General features: G+C 43.0%; 1 protein-coding gene across 1 annotated transcript in view; it reads left to right on the top strand.

Annotated features, from left to right (window-relative positions):
• The window catches only part of LOC127393336 (rho GTPase-activating protein 32-like), a 102,734-nt gene that overhangs the window by 46,102 nt on the left and 42,807 nt on the right, over positions 1-13,825 (top strand). Inside the window, exons 4-5 of the mRNA XM_051638304.1 lie at positions 919-960; positions 1,302-1,386. Of these exons, the coding sequence (XP_051494264.1) occupies positions 919-960; positions 1,302-1,386 (127 nt within the window). The remainder of the gene's footprint in view (positions 1-918; positions 961-1,301; positions 1,387-13,825) is intronic.

The raw sequence follows: 13,825 nt of genomic DNA, 5'->3' as shown, positions 1-13,825 counted from the left end.
GTCTAAAACTGGGGATATGAGAAGTTTGGTTGGTGCTTTCACCTGTTTCTGACCACAGAAGAATAGCTTATTAGAGTTTGGAACCTCACTGTTGCTGTATTTTTAAGTTTTTGTGATTTCTTCCTAAAATTGATATATATATATATTTTTTAAAAAAAAGAACATTACATATAAAGAAACCTAAGGAGAGGGGAATGTATAAATGAGATCCTTTTTCATATCTCCCTGTGCTCTGGGAAGCTAAACCAGGACAAGTGGGTGGCCCAGATATATGTTTTGATTTGGTATTTTCTCTCTTCTCCTTTTTTTGCACTCTGCCCTGTACCTCTTCATTTGAATGGGTTTTGAACTGTTTTTCTTTTTTAGGAGTATTTTTTTCTTCCCTCATTGTGATATTTATTTTTTCTGTGGGCTTGCACTGTCTTTCTCTCTCTTTCTCTCCCAGAGAATATAAACCAGCTTATTATGCTTGCTGCTAAGGTTTCAACCCTCTAACCTGCAGAGGGGATCAGAAGTAATCAATATTACTTGATTTGTCTTTGCTAAGAGTGCTGACTTGAGGACCAGAACTCCCCAATATTGATTGGTCTGTGCATTCAGATCACCTCTCTAGTGCTCTGATGCTGCAAGGGAAATGGCTCTTTGTTCCACTGCTGAGCAGCCAGATGCAGCATCTCACTTCCCACTTCTATTCCTGTGGGAAGAGAGAGCTAGATAATGACAATCTCATTGGCTCACCACCAGAAATATCTATAGGAGTCTATAATAGCTTCAGCAGAAGCAAGAGCATGTTGCAGAGCCAGAGGATCTCCCCGTCAGCCATCAGTGTAACTGGAGACACTTGGGAATAATTATGCCTCACTTTTGAATTTTAAAAAGGCAAAGGATAAATAAATAGCATTTGTTCTGCACCCTCAGATACATCAACCCGGGACTGATGGGCTGTGATGCCTTTCACAGGTAAAGTTCTCCTTTCCTTTGTGTCTCGTGTAAGGCTGTGTATTTGCACTGCAGAATGCATTTGTGAAGGTCGAGCAGCTTGTCCCTGCACCAGTTCTTCAAGCTGTGGGCTGTGGTATTGATGGAATTGCCACCCAGTTCCTTAAGGATGCGATGAGAAAATCCACTTGGCTGCTTAGTTTTCCTTTCTCGCTCAGTTCTGTTCTCCACTGTTTTGGTGCATCACATCAGCAAACCCCTCTGTTCCCTTGGCTTTTGGATGAGCAAGTCATTTTTATTTTATAGCAGCATCGTTTCCATGCTTTGCCTCTGTCTGATGGTGGGCTTTTGATGTGCTTCAGGTTATCCTTTACAAAGGGTCATTTCCCGAAGATGGCCGAATGTGCACATTTCCATTATGAAAACGTGGACTTCGGCAACATACAGGTGAGTTTTATATGCTTTTCTTTTAGATACAAAACATCCTTGTGTTTGGCTGCCAACTAACCAGGTGGGGGAGAGGGCAGAGGGACCTCTGCTGAGGTTTGTTGAGTGTGTTGCAAAATGTTTAGTGATAAGATGTTGAAGCAATGTTGTGTCTATTTGGAATTGCTTCCATGTGCTGGGCCAGAATCTGCACTCGGCCACGTGGCCACCCCTTTGAGGCTGGAGATGATTTTATTTCCACTGGATTTGATTGATGTCACTGGTTTGAGGCTGCATCAAATAGTTACAGAGTCATCTGCATTTACTGCATGCATATTATTAGTTTGTATGTCTGTGTCTTTAAACAATTGTGTGAATGTGTTTAAGTAAATATAAATAATTCAATTTTATCCATTCTCTTCATGTTATCTGAGCTCTGCATTGTGTGTTGCAGCAGCTGTGTCATCAGAATACAAGAAATTGCTGCTCAGCCTGAGTTGCATTTCTGGAAGTGTTGCAGGCTTTGCTGCTTTGTGACCCACCCATCAGAAAGGGAGGCAGGAGCAGTTTTCATTGAGCAGTGCAGGGGAGGGCTGAGAACCAAGAACGGTTCATCAGCTCATGAACAGGGCACATCTTGTTCTGCACTCAGAGAAGCAGGAATGCCTCCAGCATCTGCCAGCCTTGTAGCCAAAAAGAGGTTACAACCTTTTCATTTGTAAAACATTTCCTGTAATATAGAGTGAATTATTTACAGCCTTTCATGTTTCTGTACTTGACAGTTTTGCAGGCAGAATTGCACATCCATTTGCTCTGGCTCTAAAACTCAGACTGAGGAGGAGTTTGGGTCCTATTCAGGGCTCATTTCTGCTTTTTGTCACACATAGTGGCTCTAAGTGGGTCCATTATCCTGAGCAGGGGCTGCATGTGCAGTAGCAGAGACACAAAAACAAAGGCAGAGCACTGGACAGAAGAGGGAGCTTAAGAAGACTTCAGTGCAAAGAGCCCAGCTCCCAACAAGGTCTCTGGAGGATGGACTGCAGACACAAACAGGAGCATTCCTCAATCTTCTGAAACAAAACCATGCTTCTTTATTTTCAGTTTCTGTCTGTAGGACTGATCTCTGTCCCTGGTTTTAGTCTCCTGGTAATTTTCTGGTTCGACACTGTGGTCATTTGGGAGAGAAGTTTGATGTTGCAGTAGGTGTTGAGCAGGTTTCTGTGGAGACACAGATGTGCTTTGCATCCTGCAGTGCCCAGAGTTTTCCTTTCCGTTGTTCAGAGATACTCCACACAGTGTGCAAGCCTTTGAATGGCACGTTTAAAGCATTAAAGGATACTAGGATACTAGGAGAGTTGGTAGGCTGAGACTTTTGTGTTTGTGAGAGGGAGAAGTAAAATCAGGAAATATATTCTTTACAGATTTCCTTCATGTTGTTCTGCTGACAAACCTGAAGCATTTTCTGGTGGGAAGTTGCCACAAGCAGGAGCTGGTGGTTCCTGGCACTCATTTTGTGCTCCTACTTGCTTGTCCTCCGTGTTGTGCCCTCGGGCACTAGCAGAACAGTTCAGCTGTAAGCAGAGGAATGGGCTGGCTGCAGAACAGTACCTGGGGAAGAATACAGCCCAGAAAGGAAAAGTAGGATTTGTTCTTCAGCCACGGCAGGTCCCTGAGCTGTTTTCTCTCACAGTGTCTGTGTTGTGAAGCCAGGAGAGCACTGGATGGGAAGCAACTGTCAGAGTGACTGTGTGTGTGTTTCCACCACTGCCACCTCTGGAAGCCAGACACACAACTACTTGTGTACCCACAGCAAAGCATGTACTTCAATAAGGTGAATCAAGCCCTAAGTACCAACTCTGTGGCTCTTTTCCCTTCCTTTTTCTGATAGATCCCCATGGTGTAATGACTTTTTACTATGGATAAAAATACCTTAAGAACAGAGCTTTGCTCCAGAAATACAAAAGGTCAGGGCATTACATTATTTCCTCAGTAGAAGACCAGTATTAGTGGTACAAGAAATGAAAGCTATTAATAAATCAGCAGTATTAGTTTACAGGCTTAAAAATAGGTTCAAGTAGGGCTCATACATTTTAATCTAATGGCATTCATTGATGGCTTCTTTGGGATAACAAGGTAGACTAGAGAATAGCAGTGGGCTGAAGTGACTTGTAACTGACAGCTTGGCACCTAATACTGAATTACTGAGTTGCATCTGAGTGGTGGTGGGTGTAAACTCCTTTCAAAATCTATTCACTGTTAAAAATTTGCATAGTAGAAGTGCAGTATTATCTGGCTGTGTCAGGAGTTGTGTAATGCTGTCTATTAACAGCCTGGCCAATTTTCAGATTGTTTTGTAATGTTTATGTCACTTATAATATGGCCTCATGCTGCAATAGGTATTAATATCTTGGCTCTTCACCTCATGAGGTCATTTTAAATTAACTTTCTGGGATGTATAAAAAAGGATTTGTTCTCTCCTTATCCTAGCACCACACTAACATAACTAGTTGCCTTTTGGGATGCGTTTCCCATCAGAAATGTTCTGCTCTGCTGCTTTCAACAGCAATGTGTTTTACCCTTATCTGCCTCTGGCCAGCAAGACACATGTTGCATCAGCAGGAAATTGCTGGTTTACCAGGCAAAGGTGCTTGATGTCAAAGCACAGGATGGGCTTTACAGGTTGCGTCAGTGCCAGAAATTCACTGGTATTTGGCACAAGTACCTTACATTTATTACTGCATTTAATTTTTATGGCTACAGCATTGATTTTTAATTTTACTTGGAAAAGCCAGGTTCTGCATAGTAAGTTTTAGTCTATTGTAGGATCAATGTGTAAGAGTTGTCAGCAGGTGCAGCCTCACTGTGCTCTGTGTCTCCCAGGCAAGATGTTACTAGGCCACAGCTGGATTGTGATGACACAGGTCAGTTCTGCTGGATTCCCTCTCTCTTAAGCTCTGCTGCCTGTCCATAGCTCTTGGCTCACGTCTGCCTGTGATGCCTCTCTTCTCCCTAGAACATCACAACTCATCAATACACAAAGCAAGTGTTACTGGCACAGCCATTGCTGTGCAGGGCATCTTGGTGTTCATTTAAGCACTGAAGTGTGGAGCTGGAAGTCCTCAGCATCTCTTCCAGGGCTTATGTGCCTTAGGCAGAAGGGCTCACCATGCATTTAACTTCAGAAGTGCCTAAATCATCCCAATGTAATTTAAAAGAATATAATCCTCATCAGTTCAATGCATGAGCCTGGTGCTTGGTCCAGGCTGATTTAATTGCATGTTCCAGGTTTTGTGTTTACCTGCAGAGCTGCTCAAGTTAATGAATTCACATGTTACGTGAGTATCTCAGCACAGCAGTTGTGTCACACAGTGTGTCACACAGTCCCACTGCCTTTCAGTGAGCTTTAGGGCTTGTTAATACCATTTCACCAAAACCTCCAATACAGTGTGAATCACAGAAGTGCTGGAGTTGGAAGGGACCTCTCGAGATCTGGTCCAACTCTCCCACTGAAGTAGGATCACCTAGAGCACTTTACACAGGGCTGCATCCAGGGGGGTTTTGAATATCTGCAGAGAAGGAGACTCCACACCCTCCCTGGGCAGCCTGTCCCAGGGCTCTGTCACCCTCACCATAAAGAAGTTTTTCCTCATATTTAAATGGAACTTCCCATGTTCCAACTTGTACCTGTTGCCCCTCGTTCTGACACTGGGAACTAATGTGGTTTTACTTGACTTAGTGCCATGTGCCATTAATATGAACCAGAGAAACAGTGATTAGGTGTTCCATAAATATCTTTACTTCCCCCTAGAAATAAAGAATTTGTTCTTCACTTGAAATAATTATCTTTAGTTTAGTAGGTTTTAGTAATGGAATATGGAGAGCTGATCACCTCTGGGCTTTCCAGATAATATTCTTTGCTCCCTGAAAAACCCATTGCTAAAGGAGAGAAAATGCTGTAATGCACATTCCTATCACTTCAGCAATCTTGCATTTGACACAGATTTACCCCATCAAACAGCACAGTATCTGTCTCTCTGTGTTTGTGTAGCTGCCTTCTAAAAATAAACCCCTGTCAGAACAGGATTGGATTACGGTGCATGGAAGATCCTCTCTTATCTGTTAAGCCTTGGCACTGTGAGTGTTGGGAGCCTGTTATCAGTGGTAAAGGAAGTATTTGAACCAGAATCACTTCCTCCTGGGGAGGCATCAGCTGCCAGGAATTCCTGCCCCAGCTCAGCAGTATTGTTTGCTGTTTGAATGCCTTTGGCAAGCTGCAGCCTTCCAGCCAAGGCGATGGGCTGGAGCTCAGTGGTGGCTGTGGTTTGTGCCTCTAATTGTATTTTCCTGTCATGTTCTAAGAGTCAGAAGCATTGGAAGGAGCAGTTCAGCCCTTCTTGTGCCTTTTGTCAGCAAAGCCTGTTGAGAAGAGATACTTTCCGGGGCCATCTTTTGGTTTGTCTTTTTTCTTTTATTCAGTAATCCTCCAGGGAAGGGGTTGTGGAGGGGAAGTGTGGTTGGGAAGGTGTCTGTGTTAATCAGAGAGTCCATTCTTTTCCTGAGATGGATTGGAAGGAAGCAAAAATGGGAACATCTCACCAGATGCCCTGTTCTGGAGTTAACTGGGTTAGTTTAAGCTGTTTCTGCCACAGCTAAAAGTAGTCCTCTACATAGATCAGGTAGAACCAAGAGGAATGGAGGAGTGCTCCTTGACCTGTGTCTCTGTGAAGTCAGACAACTGAGCTTGAATCTCCTTCCATCAGGGATTTTAAACCAAGCCTGCTCACTGCCTTCAGTGTAGGAGGTTCATTCCCTCAGCTCTGCTGTGGGCATGATGACTTTCTATATCTTGGCAGTCATGAGCAGCTACAGGCTGTCATGTCTTCATTTATTCCACTCATGTACTAAGTGTTTAAAAAGAAAAAAAAATATTTACTTTAAAAATTGAAATGTGAAACAGCAGGCCCCCCACCCCAGTCCCTTTTAGAAGCTAGAAATACATAGTAAAAATCATAAGAACTGGCCTGAATTTTGCTCTGAACTGGTGCTGTGACAGCTTTGCTGGGTTTTGCTTTGTCTTTACAGATAGTTGGGTGGTTATGACATGCAGACCCTTAGTGCATATGAAGAGCTGCTCCCTTTAGCCTTTCATCTCTGGCTGCTGTTAAGCTCCCTCCAAAATGACTCTGCCAGATTCTGTTATGTTCCCTTTCTCCACACCAAGGCCTTCCCCTCCTGTTTCCCAGATTTTCCATAAGTTTTCTTTACTATTGCCTTCTAAGGTGGAAGAGGGAGATGTTGCAAGGGCTGCTTTAGGACGTGGGTTATGTAAAAAACAACAATGTTCATAGTGTAGGTGGAAACTGCTTCTATTAACATAATAATTCCAGCCACAACTCCCTGAAAATTGGGACAGTCTCCTGCCAAGAGCAACAGATTTCTAAAATTTGGAGTCTCTAGGCCGAGCATTTCAATGCCAAAAAGGTTGGGAAAATACTCAAAGAAGTTCACCTCAGTTTTTGGATTCTTCTATTTCCCAGTCTTGTTTCCAACTTGCCACTAGCTCCTCAGAAAAATTCTTCCTTGGAACAAGATCACACCTGTGAAATTCCAGCTTGTTTGGTTTTCTTCCAGAGAAACAGGGAGAAATCCACGTTGGGTTATATGCTGCAAGGGTAACTTCAAGTATGGAGAGTATCTCTCCAAGAAACTTTACTCTTGCTGCTCCCAGCACATTCCCTACTTGTTCTATAGTTGGTGCTGCAGGGAAAGCAAACAGCCTTGTTAGTGATCCCACCCTAATGGGCAGGATTCCTGTAAATTGCCTGCAAGTTATTTAAGCCTGCTCAAGAAATGGACAGGATATAATTCCAAGGCTAAGCAGGTCCTTCCTCTGACCTGGTCATCCTTTTCCTGAAGGCATTTGCTCTGCTCCAAAGGGAAGGGGTGGATGGCTGATGATCCCATGGAGCTGCTCAGTCACTCTTACAGCTCGTCCTGTGCTTTGCTCTCACCTTCTTCCCTGGACTGACAGTTACTGGAAACAATCATTTATAAATCCATTTATCTTTTATGATAAAGTGAAAGGTAATTTGTCTGATGTTATTCAACTGGCTAGTTATTGAGTTGCCTGTCACAAGGAGGAAGGTTCTTTTCTGTTAGTATTTATCTAGATTAGCTTTCCATCTGATTCCATGAATGGTCTTCATTTTAAGCTAATCATCTAGGGGTATAAATGGAAGGGCACAAATCATTGTTAAAAGCAAATCAGATTTAACCTGTTGATTGAACTAAGCTGTAATTTCCTCTTTTTTTCTTTTCCTTTTGCCTTTGGATGTTTTTGTATATACAGGACCAAACATTTCTCCACCAAGTGTGTGTTGGAGGTGAGCAGAACCCAGCAGCATTTCTCTGTCTGGGACAAGATAGTCAGTCTGGGATGCTCTGCATGTTTCTTCTCTGACTTACTAGTGTGAGAAACATCACTGTGCAGGTTTGGATGAGCACTACTCAGACTTTATATCCTGAGATAGGTGTTTTCTCTTACTCACGTGCTGAGTACAAGTGGTTTCAGGGAAATCTCTCTGTATTTGGCTCTTCTTTGCAACTGGGGACTAGTGACAGTCCAGTTTGAAAACACTGACCTGCAAGAATCCAGCTTAGTTTTTCTTCCCTTGCATTTAACACTGAAAATACAGCCAACTTGTTTGTGGATTTTCAGTCTCTCTTGATGCATAGTGGTTATTTGATGGCATTAATAAATCTTGACTGTAGTAAGGCAGCTGTTAACTTTGGCACTGACCTCCTGCTGTTTGCCCCCATCATAAATCATCCTTAGCAGCATGTCACAGAAGTGTCTAAAAATTGTTTTAATTAGTAACTAGAACAGAGTTGTGTTGGAAAAAAATTCTTCCCTGAGGTTTAATGACCTGCAAAAACCAGGAAGATATACTATATGTATAATTAAAACATATTAAACATTTGAAAAGAATCCACATGTGCCAGAAAAATAATCCCTGTTTCATTAGTGTTTCAGAGAGGATTAAACCCCATATGTTTTTGTACATAGTAAGTTATACTGTTAACAGGAATGGTGTTAAAATGCAGCATAATATTGTACTCATGGATCTGCAAACGTGCCAAGCTGGTGTGATTTTAATAACTGGCACATTCATGTTGATATGATCCCTGAGCTTTACAGAAGCAGGGGTGTGTTTTCATTCTCCAGTGGAGGTTTGTCGTGGCAGTGGATGTATTAGCTGTTAAACCAAACATCCTTGGGAACATATACATTTTGTGTTTACTGTACCTGCTTACAAAAAGGGTAGTTTGTTTAGTTTGTGTTCATGTGCCAGAATTTTGAGGTATGATGACAGAATTGGCAGTTTAGGAGTAGCAAGTTAGGCTACAGGTTTTTAAACTGCTCATTCATTAGCTTAGCCTGCCAGTGGTGTGGGTACCTGTGTCCTGGAGTAATAAATGTCTTCATTCATTTCCTGGTCAAGAAGCGCAGACAGGATATAACCTGATCTTGCAAAATTTGTGTCCCTGACTGGGCTTTGAGAGCTCTTGCTGGTTAAAGTGAGGTGGTTTGAATAGACCAGACATGCTCCATCCCTGTTGCCAGGTCTGCTCTGTAACTGGGAATGCTGCAGAGACCATGTTCTCATGATGGCTGTGTGAGCTGCTGTCCAGCTGAAAATCATAGAATCACAGAATGGTTTGGGTTGGAAGGGACCTTCAAGATCGTCCAGATCCAACCCCCCTGCATGGGCAGGGACACCTCCCACCAGCCCAGGTTGCTCCAAGCCCCATCCAACCTGCCCTTCAACTCTGCCAGGGATGGGGCAGCCACAGCTTCCCTGGGCAACCTGGGTCAGGGTTTCACCACCCTCACACTCAAGAATTTCTTCCTCATGTCTAACCTAAGTCTTCTTCCAGTTTTCATCATCACTGCTTCCTCATCTGCTTCTCTCAGTAATGCAATCTCACATGGGGCATGTGGTGAATTCCAGATTGTTCTTTCATTATAAAACCAGGGAAGAATTGTCTTTGTGTTCTCAGGGAAGGCTTGTCACTGCATTCGTGCTATGATAATCTATCCTGCAAGGCAAGATAGAGCAGAGAAAAGCACTTGAACTAATTGTATTTAGGTGCTACCTGTGAAAATGTTTGCTGTATTGTGACAGGATTTTCAATGCACTGTGTGTAGCTATGTGTGTGATTATCAGAGAGGATGTTTCTAAATCCATTGAGCTGAGCCCTGAGTTGTGGTGTTTGTTTTACTCCCCACAGAGAGATTTGTGCAGAAGATTTCCTGTGAATCTAAACTTTCCCAGGGGTCTGGGTTCAGGCAGATTTTTAGTTTGGGAGGGGAGACATGCACACAGGCACATGTTCTCACCCACACGTGCTGTTACAATGTCTAGAAGGCATTTGAACATATTTGTAGACTTTGATGGTGTTGTTATTTTATCCCTTGCTGGGATGCATGAGCAGAAGATGGAGGTTTCTGCTTCCATGTCCTGCAGGCAGGGGACTGACCCTGGGCTCTCCTGGGCATCCATACCAAAAAACTCTTTGATCTCCACAGAGGATTCCAAGGATATCAATTACTTACTTCTTCTGACTCTTCCTTTCTGGCCACGTTTTCCACAGGACCTGCAAAGTCAGATTGCTGTTTTACTTTCCATTTACTTTATGTATGTTCAGAATCTGTGAACCTGCCTTAAAGTTCACTCTGTTCTAGTGGAAGTTTATAAATGCTGAAGTTTATAAATACCCTTATAAACTAAACTGCCTACTAGAAAATCTCACTTTTTGAGTAGGTTGTGATGTCTGGTCCTGCCAATTTAGGTTTGACACTAACAAAAATTCTTATGTTACCTTGACATTCAATGCAGGTGTATAATTGATCTTTTTGGGGCTTGGGTGTTCACTTTATTTATTGCAAGTATGACATGTCAAAACAGTAAGCCTTTAAAATAACTGATTTTGGACCAAGTTCCCATTTACCAGCTTGAAGTAGTTAAAAACACCAAACAACTTCTGTTATTTTTACAGTGTGAGTCCAGGAATTTGCTTTGAAAGTTGTAAATTGTTTAATAATTCTTTATCTGCTAAGTCCTTCAATAATTATAGGTGTAGCAGTTCTGGAATAGGAAAGGAACCCCCTGGGGCCTTGGGGTAGAAAGGATTTCCTTGAAAGAAAGGGACAAAGGTGCTGCCATTCCTAGGTGAGGGAAACGGGATTATTTAGGCACAGTGAAAGTGTGAGGCTTGGGAAGCATCAGACCCTGATTCAGAGACCCCTTCCATTCACCTTCTGTTGTGGCTCAAGGTTTGGTTTAATATCATTTAAAAAAACCCCAACAACCCTGAATAAAAGCTCAGTTAAGTTTGGAAGCTGTTTTTAGAAAAGTGAGCTATTAGGCTGGTGCCTGCATCTTGAATTATGGATGCATTTTAGCAGTACCACTGAAACCATGATGTGCACTTTGAACACACCCCAGACAAGCTGTGTTGGTTTTTATTTCCCCTGGTACATGGTCCCTGCACTTCTTTGAACTCTTTTCAGCCTCCCTTTGTTACTAACTTACTATCTACTTTAAACTAAATACAGTTCAAAGTAAGTAGAAGATCTTTTTGGAGCCGGTAGCTGTTGGTGCTGAATCAGAGGGCACAGGAAGCCTTGGTCCTGGAGTGCTGCTTTCCTCTCAACCGCTTTTAACTTTTTCTGCCTTTCTAATATCATAAAGATTAAGAACCTGGGTCATTCATCAGCTCCATTAGGGACAGCTGGGGAAACTATTCCAAATTTCGATTAGGATTTTAAGATAAACAAGGAGAGAGGGAAGACTTGGACTTTCAACAATAAAATATCTGTGAACTCTTACAATTCTTGGTGGTGTATCATATAGATGAATTTTTTTATTTTCCCACTGAAAAACAACTGAGATATGGATGATGTATTATGTTTTCTGCTAGTAGTTTTTGTGGATGTGTCTTTCAAGTTGCTGGGATCAGATGAAGGATAAAACAGCCACTGAAAACCAAACTGTATCTGCAACAGTAGCAGTAGAACTAAATCTTACTGCTAGGGTAACATGCCCTTGGATTACAGGAGGTGCAGCCTTAGGGCAGGGGTGTTGTCTAGACCCTGTGCTTTGAGGCAGGCCTGCTGGGTGTGCAAACTCCAGTGTTCTCCACACAGAAGGTCTGTCACACTTAGATGTGCTCAGTTTGATGCCTGAACTTGGAGTCATGGGAAGTCCTGTAGTGTTTGACATCTTGTGTCTGCTCATTGAGCCAAGCTGTTGGCTGGTGTTCTACATGTTCTCCACACCATGAAGCTGCTTGGGGGCCTCTTCTGGTAGTGTTGTTCTCTTCACTCTCCTGTGAAGTGGTGCTTTCCTGTGTGACACCCCCTGTTGGTCACTCTAAGCTCTAATAGTTTGTTTTATGACTTCAGGACTGGGCCCTTGAGCTTGAGTCACTGAGCATCGTTCCACCTGCCCAGAGAGGAACTGAGTCACCCCCATTGCTGTGGCAGGAGTGTCAGTCCAGGGTGACTTCAGGGGTGCTGCATCAGGTTGCTCTGTATTACCCTTTTCCTCATGGTTGTATTTTAAACATCAGTAACAGTTGCATCATGAAGGCCCATTTTCCCTTGAGATCTGCAGAAATTGGGACTGAATAAGGGCTGCAGGTTTATGCCTCTCCTTGGAGAACAAGTGTGTCAAAGGAAGAAGTTTCTTCTGAGCTTGCAAAGAGTATGTTACATGGTGGCAGGATTATACCAAAAGCATCTATTTTATAGAGTGCAATTAAATGCTTAATTGCAAAACTGAAAGTCCAAGTCTGCAATCCCACTGGGAAGCTCTCAGGTGGAGTCTGCAGGGCATAGACCTGTTTCCAGTGTCACCTTAGTAGTTCAAAACCCACCTTCCCTGAACTATCATTTGGGAAATTTAAAGGTTAAAGTACTCTTTTTAGATCTTTACTACTTGACCTTCTGCCATTGGCAACTTAGGCAGAATTTTCTAAATTAAAAGTCAAAACAGAGCTTCAGATATGTCTGTGACCCTTTTTGCAGCCTGCCTATATTTTTAACTCTCACAGTCCATATTCTGTATACAATCAAGGTTTTGATGCATGGATCAAAAAAGCAAGACATGGCTTATTCACTATTTCACAAAAAATAAAAATAATCCTGTTTCCTAAGATCTTCCAAGATAATGTATTTAATACAATGAACTGAAAGCATTTTGCTTTACTGTTCATGGAGTCAGCATCCAGAAGCTGCATTCTTTTATCAGCAAAAGCATTTTTCTTCCTCTCCTGGGCTTTTGGAAATATATGCATGATATACTGCTTTTGCCTTGTGACATAAATAATCTGTAGCAGGCAGTTCCTGGGTGTAGTTCTGTTCTGGAAAATACAGTTCTGTGTTTGCCACTTGGCCTTTCTGTGTGACAGTTTGCAATGCATTTACATGTAACTGCTGGAAAATAACAGTGCTAATGAAGTGCTCATGGTCTGGAGTGACATGGACTGTCAAAGGTTGGATGGCACCCTGCTGTGGTGCTTCATGAGACAGTCCCTGCTGATCTGAGCACCTGCTGTTGTTCCCTTGGTACCATGTTGTGCAGCTCCTTCCTGCCTGGTGATCTCAGCAGCTCTGGGGACAACCTCAGGACACAAGGAGAGTATTTATCTTATTTTCCCTACACCTCTCTCCTAACTCAAGAAGACAGTCCATTTGACCACCTCTCCTCTGCATTGGTGAGGCCACATCTACAGAACTGTGTCCAGTTCTGGGTTCCCTAATTCAAGGGACACATGGAACTACTACAGAAAGTCCAGTGGAGGGCAACAGAGGAGACTGGGGGATGGGAACATCTCACTGATGAGGAGAGGCTGAAAGAGCTGGGACTGTTCAGCCTGGAGAAGAGAAGGCTGAGAGGAGACCTTATTAATGCCTACAAGTATCTTAAGAGTGGGTGGAGGGAGGATGGAGCCAGACTCTGCTCAGTAGTTCCCAGTTGTGGGAAACTGTTCTTCCTTCTTCCCCATGGCATTGGCTCATGACACCAGTGACAGGACAAGGGGCAGTGGGAACAAGCTGGAACATGGGAAGTTCCATTGAAATATGAGAAAAAACTTCTTTGCAGTGAGGGTGACAGAGCCCTGGGACAGGCTGCCCAGGGAGGGTGTGGAGTCTCCTTCTCTGGAGATATTCAAGACCCACCTGGATGTAACCCTGTGGAATGTGCTCCAGGGGATCCTGCTTTAGGAGGGCAGTTGGACCAGATGATCTCTAGAGGTCCCTTCCAGCTCTGACAATTCCATGATTCCAAGACTATCTGTAAGCAAACCCTTACAAGGGCTTATTTAGTGAACTAAGAGATTCTCTGCTTTTAAAAATTCAGCAGGAATCAATCTTTAGCCTCTTGTGTCTGAC

This window comes from Apus apus, chromosome 22 (genome assembly GCF_020740795.1).
Source record: "Apus apus isolate bApuApu2 chromosome 22, bApuApu2.pri.cur, whole genome shotgun sequence".
NCBI classification, from domain to species: Eukaryota; Metazoa; Chordata; class Aves; order Apodiformes; family Apodidae; genus Apus; species Apus apus.
This window is presented reverse-complemented; position numbering and strand designations above follow the sequence as displayed.